The sequence below is a fragment of the Nicotiana sylvestris genome, chromosome 2 (assembly GCF_000393655.2).
Source record: "Nicotiana sylvestris chromosome 2, ASM39365v2, whole genome shotgun sequence".
Lineage (NCBI taxonomy): Eukaryota > Viridiplantae > Streptophyta > Magnoliopsida > Solanales > Solanaceae > Nicotiana > Nicotiana sylvestris.
The window spans coordinates 113,008,994-113,015,400 of NC_091058.1; the positions used below are offsets into that span (position 1 = coordinate 113,008,994).

The 6,407-nt window shown below is 39.9% G+C and overlaps 1 protein-coding gene across 1 annotated transcript; it reads right to left on the bottom strand.

Annotated features, from left to right (window-relative positions):
• Window positions 1-2,535: 2,535 nt before the first annotated feature.
• Window positions 2,536-4,572, bottom strand: LOC138885429 (uncharacterized). Its single transcript, XM_070166377.1, has 4 exons — window positions 4,459-4,572; window positions 3,617-4,250; window positions 2,925-3,206; window positions 2,536-2,726 (listed from the first exon to the last, which is right to left on the bottom strand). Exons 1-4 carry the CDS (start codon window positions 4,570-4,572, stop codon window positions 2,536-2,538), a joined length of 1,221 nt encoding a protein of 406 aa, XP_070022478.1.
• Between the last annotated feature and the right edge of the window lie 1,835 nt (window positions 4,573-6,407).

Consider the following 6,407-nt stretch of genomic DNA (forward strand, 5'->3'; position numbering starts at 1 on the left):
TATTATATGAGACTCATCATGAATGTACTTTCTAAGCATAGACACATGAAAGATAGGATGAACAGAGGATAACTCAACGGGTAGTGCTAACTTATAAGCCAAGTTTCCTTTCTTTTCTAGAATTTCATAAGGTCCGATAAATCTAGGGCTAAGTTTCCCTTTCTTATCAAACCTCATAACTCCTTTCATTGGTGAAACTTTCAAAAACACCTTATCACCAACCATAAACTCTACTCACGATGCCTCTTGTCAGAATAAGACTTTTGACGACTCTAAACCGCTTTAAGTGTTTCTTTAATTAGCTGAACTTTCTCCAAGGCCTTACAAACAAACTCTGGACCAATCAACGACACCTCTACTGGTTCAAACCAACCCACTGGAGACCTACATCTCCGCCCATAAAATGCTTCAAAAGGAGCCATACCAATGTTGACCTGATAGCTGTTATTGTAAGTAAATTTTATAAGTGGCAAGTGATCATCGCAATTACCTCCAAAATCTATAACACACGCATGCAGCATATCTTCGAGAGTCTGAATGGTCCTTTCTGCCTGGCCATCGGTTTGCAGATGGAAAGCGGTGCTTAAATTGACCTTGGTACCTAATCTTTTCTGAAATGTCTGGCAAAATGCACCATGAACTGAGGGCCTCTGTCAAATATGATTGAAACTGGAGTACCATGCAATCGGACTATTTCTTTAATGTACAACTGTGCATACAGCTCTGCGGAATTTGCCGTCTTTACTGGTAGGAAATGCGCGGACGTCAGTCTAGAATAACCCAAATTGAATCATGTTTACGGTACGTGCGAGGTAGACCTACTACGAAATCCATATTAACCATCTCCCACTTCCACTGTGGTATCTCTATATCTTGAGCTAGGCCACCAGGCCTCTAATGCTCGGCTTTGACTTGCTGGCAATTTAAACATTTAGCCACATGATCTGCTACTTGTTTCTTCATGCCTTTCCACCAATACAACTCTTTCAAATCTAGATACATTTTGGTAGAACCTGGGTGGATAGAGTACCTTGAACTGTGAGCTTCCTCCATTATGGCCTTCCTAAGACCATCTACATCAGGCACACATAACCGATTATTCAACTTTAAAACTCCGTCACTTCCTAGAGTGAAAGTAGTGATTTCTTTGTTTCTGACTCCTTCTTTTAATTTCACTAAGTACGAATCTTCGTCTTGCTTAGCCTTAACATGTACAACAAGGGAGGATTGCGCTAAGGCATAAGCAGTTATACCTTCTTCTTCGGTCTCATCCAATCTAACTCCATCATTTGCTAGTTTTTGAATTTCTCGACCCAAAGATCGCTTTTGTACTGCAAGATGGGCCAAGACACCCATTTACTTCCTACTAAGTGCATCTGCTACCACATTAGCTTTGCCCGGGTGATAAAGGATATTGATGTCATAATCTTTCAATAGCTCGAGCCACCTTCTTTGTCTCAAATTTAATTCTTTTTGCTTGAAAATTTACTGGAGGATTTTGTGATCTGTAAATACTTCAGAGTGCTCTCCATAAAGGTAGTGTCGCCATATTTTTAATGCAAACACCACAGCTGCAAGCTCCAAGTCGTGTGTGGGGTAGTTCTTTTCATGATTCTTTAACTGCCTGGAAGCATAAGCAATAATTTTTCAATTTTACATAAGAACACAACCAAGGCCCACTCTGGAGGCATCACAATACACTGTGAACCCACCCGAACCTATTGGCAAGGTTAACATAGGTGCAGTGGTCAACCTCTTCTTTAACTCTTGAAAATTCTGCTCAAAAGCGTCTAACCATTGGAACTTAACTTCTTTCTAAGTCAACTTAGTTAATGGAGCTACAAGTGAGGAAAACCCCTCTACAAACCTTCTATAGTAGCCAGCTAGCCCCAAGAAACTCCTAATTTCGGTTGGTGTTGTCGGTCTAGGCCAGTTCTTGACTGCTTCTGTCTTCTAAGGGTCTACTTTTATTCCTTCACTAGATACCGCATGGCCTAAGAATGCCACTGACTGCAACCAGTACTCATATTTTGAAAACTTGGCATAAAGCTCATTCTCCTTCAAGTTCTGCAGGTCTATTCTGAGGTGTTCTGCATGATCTTCCTTGCTTTTAGAGTACACCAAAATATTGTTTACAAACACAATAATAAAGGTATCCAGGAATGTCTTGAAAACTCTATTTATGAGGTCCATGAATGCAGCTAGAGCATTTGTCAACGCGAAGGACATCACTAGAAATTCATAGTGCCAGTAGCGAGTTCGAAAGGTTGTTTTATATATATCTTCTTCCCTGATTCTCAACTGATGGTACCCCGACCTCAAGTCTATTTTTGTAAAGTACTTTGCACCCTGAAGTTGATCAAATAAATCATCAATTCTTGGCAGTAGGTACCTGTTCTTAATGGTAACTTTATTCAACTGCCGATAGTCGACGCACATTCTGAGAAATCCATCTTTCTTCTTGACAAACAAGACCGGGGCACCCCATGGTGAAATACTCGGCCTGATGAAGCCCTTGTCAAGGAGGTCTTTCAACTATTCTCTCAACTCATTAAGTTCTACTGGAGCCATCCTATAAGGAGGTATAGATATGGGCTGAGTGCCTGGCATGAGATCAATGCCAAAGTCTATGATTCTTTTAGGAGGAAGTCCGGGAAAGTCATCTGGGAAAACTTCTAGAAATTCTCTAACAACTGGCATAGACTGAAGAACTGGTGGCTCTGATTCTGGATTAATGATGTGAGCCAAATAGGCGAGACACCCCTTACCGATCATTCGTTGTGCCTTAAGGTAAGAAATAAACTTACCTACATGCGATTCTGAACTACCCTTACACTTTAAGACTTCTTCATTTGGAGATTGGAACCTGACTATCTTGTCATGACAATCTAACATGGCTTAGCAGGAAGATAACCAATCCATACCCATGATCACATCGAAATCCACCATTTCTAACTCTATGAGATCGGCTTTGGTGTTGCGACCTTGGACTGAAACTATACACCCTCTATAGACTCTTGTGACTTTCACTAACTCGCCAACTGGAGTAGATACTAGGAATGACTCACTAAGTTGTTCAGGTTCTAGTCTGAGGTTAATTGCAAAGTATGGAGTCACATATGAAAACGTTGAACTTGGATCCATTATGGCATAAGCATTATGTGAGCAGACTAAAAGTATACCTGTAATAACTTCTGCAGATGCCTCTGCACTCAGACGATCAAGTGTAGCAAACAAACGGGGTTGTCCCCCTCCTTGAGTAACTCATCTGCACCTTTGTCTGCCCCATACCCGGCCTGATTATGAGAACCATGAGCCTGGGATGGTGCAACTGCAGTAGCTGAGGAACTAGAAGGACGAGTTGATCCACCACTGAAATTACGTCACAACTTTGGGCAGTTGGCCTTTATATGACCAATGTCTCCACAATGATAGCAACCATGAAACCCGAGCTTGCACTGACCTGAATGTTGCCGCTTACATGTTCCACAAAGACCTTGTTGGTGTGAATGTTGCTCAGCCTGACTCTTGCTATGTGAGGATGATGTCTTAAAATTCTAATTCTGGCGAGACTGATTTCCATAACTCTGAGTACGTCTGAAGGAAGACCCACTACCTGACTGATGACTAGACTGAGCTGGTGCTAATGAATCCTTATTAGAGGAATCCCTTCCACCTCCGCTGGATGCACCATTAAACATGCATGTTGTCCGGGCTTTCTTGTTATGCTCTTTTTCTTCTCTCCTTTGTTGTCTGTCTTTTTCTATGTGCTTGGCGAATCCCACAACAGAAGAGAAAGCTGTCATTCCTACCGCTGCAGCTGATGTCATATCCTTAATGTGGTAAGCCAAACTGCCAACAAACCTGCGAATCTTTGCTTTTTCTATCTTAACCATGTGAGGAGCATGCTTAGATAACCTTATGAATTCCATGTAGTACTCTTGCACACTTTTATTCCCTTGCTTGAGCTGTTCGAACTTTGTAGCCTTAGCTTCCCTATCCTCTTCTGGGATAAAGTTAGCCATGAAGGCCTCTTCAAATTCTTCCCAAGTAGGCGGACCATCATCTTCATCTCTTTCCTTTTCCCACATCTCAAACCAAGCGTTGGCCACATCTCTAAGCTGGTAAGCAGCCAGCTCCATAGCTTCATCATCAAATGCTTTAATCACTCGGAGGGCTTTCTTCAGACCCTCCAGCCACAACATTGGATCTTCATCAACTATAGAACCATGGAACACTGGAGGAATCAACTTCAAAATTCATTCACTCTTGAGGACTCAGAATTGTCATGTCTATTTGATTGAGGTGGAAACTCATCTCTTCTCTCGTTCTGGTTGGCCATGAAGGCTTTAAACATCTCCATAGCACTGTTGACTGATTAAACATATGACCCACCTTTGGGGATATAGTTGTCTAAGCCGGAGCTGCTGTTGGGGGCGGCACTGGATCCTGAGGTACTTGCTCATCATTATCCACCCCTTCTTCACATTCAACTCGGGGTACTTGAACCCCTTTTGTGGATATACCCTTACTTTTCTGAGTTAAAGCTTTCTTAGTTCTGCCTTGAGCCATAATAGTAGCAATAGTTTCTTGAGCAGCATCCTAAGTATTGGTGTCAGAGTTGAGAGTACAAGTCATTTATGCGAGTTTTGGAGAAACAAATACATTAGATAATTTCTTAGAGGTAGGATCTACTACACGATCTAAAGTATGAGAAAAATGAGACTTTTCCTAAATGTTGGTAGCCTCCTATTTATAAGTGTGGCGTGCTTCATACCATACACAAGACTCTACTAACACGGCTTCATAGAACCCTAGGACTCCATAAACCTGAAGCTATGATACCAAGTTTGTCACGTCCCATTTTCTGAACAAGTTGGGACCGGCACTCGATCATTAAACATGACTGAGCGAACCATCTCTGCTTATCAAATCTATTATAACTCCAAACTTTATATGCAACAAGACAATACTCCAACCAAATACTTTTGATTAATTTAAATATTTAAATAAATCAACTAAAAAACTTTATTCGTAGTAACTACTAAATTACTGCTAAGTTATTATCAAAAATATCTGAATATTAACCCAATGACTATGTCTATAAAGACTCTACTGATAAATTGATGTATTGCTCAAGACATGAGATTTCCTGGCCAGTTCTCTAAGTAAACAAAAAAGTAACTACATAAAGATGACTCAAAAGAATACTCCACGAACAAAAGCAGAGCTCACCAATAGCACTAGAAGAGAAGGAATTCCTAACCCGTAGCCTGCTCGCCTGCAAAACCGGTTCCTACGTTGTACCGCAGACCAACGTAGGTTACCAAAAGAGAACTTCAGTACCATCCATTGTACTCAATGAGTCTCAACAACAGGGGGCGAAACTTTACTAACATATACATTACGAGCAAAGGTTCAAAATACATGTAAAACATAAAGTTTATAAAAATAATTCTAAAATAATTGCATACTAGCAGTTTATGAATATTTTAAAAGAAATTCTTTTCTTTTACAAAAAAATACTTCTCTTTATACTTTGGTAGTTCCAACTATTCTGACTTAATTCTGTCTTATTCACCGTGTGATCGACACGGGTTCGTCCCAACCTGATCGAATAGGCCCAATCCATGAGGTGTCACTCGCTTCATGGTTCTCAGCGCTCATATATCATACCTTAGCCTCGCTAAGTGAATTCTCAGCAACGAGACCCTCGGCTCGTGTGCTCCCTACTTTGGCACAAGTAGTTTCAGGAATTCAACGCCTTGGTCAGGACCCTCAGCCTGGACGATGACCCCTTCTCAGAATAAAGGATACTACCAAAAATCTTTTCTTTCTAAAACTTCTTCTTGTAACTTTTCAAGTCTAAATCTTTCAAACATACTTATTCTAGAATTCTTAAATGTAAGGTATGGCATAAGAATGAAATAAACATTCAAAATTATTTCTAAATATTCTTTCTATTTCATGAATTTTCAACATGAAAATGGCATATAAGAATAACACAAAAATCTGAAAATTTATGCACATATATCAAAATAAATCATCTAACTTTAACTAAAATAATTTTAAGCTAATAAGAACTCACTCACTTCAATTAAGTACATATTCACTCTTTTAGCCAATTCAACAAATACCTTGTATGCATACTTTTGCGAGTTAAACCACTTTGGTAAAGGGTTATATCAACTCACCTCAAAACTTCTCGAGCCAATACGTAGGCCCCAGTCCAATTGTCACCAATCAAACAATCGATTCTACAATAACCAGTGCATTTTAATCAATTTTAAAGTTTAACACCTAAACATGAAATCTATTGTTGGTACGGAGAAAGGAGGGAATTAACTATTCAATTCTTACCTATTACTACTATAGGGTAATTGACAATAGGGAATTTTATATATCTG

Excerpts from the sequence above, each read along its gene's own strand:
- LOC138885429 (XM_070166377.1), bottom strand. The coding sequence starts at position 4,572 with ATGGCTCAAGGCAGAACTAAGAAAGCTTTAACTCAGAAAAGTAAGGGT. Across the intron at positions 4,251-4,458 it reads GGGTGGATAATGATGAGCAA|TTGATTCCTCCAGTGTTCCA; the intron begins GTACCTCAGGAT and ends TGAATTTTGAAG. Across the intron at positions 2,727-2,924 it reads GGATTTCGATGTGATCATGG|AATCAGAGCCACCAGTTCTT; the intron begins GTATGGATTGGT and ends TCATTAATCCAG.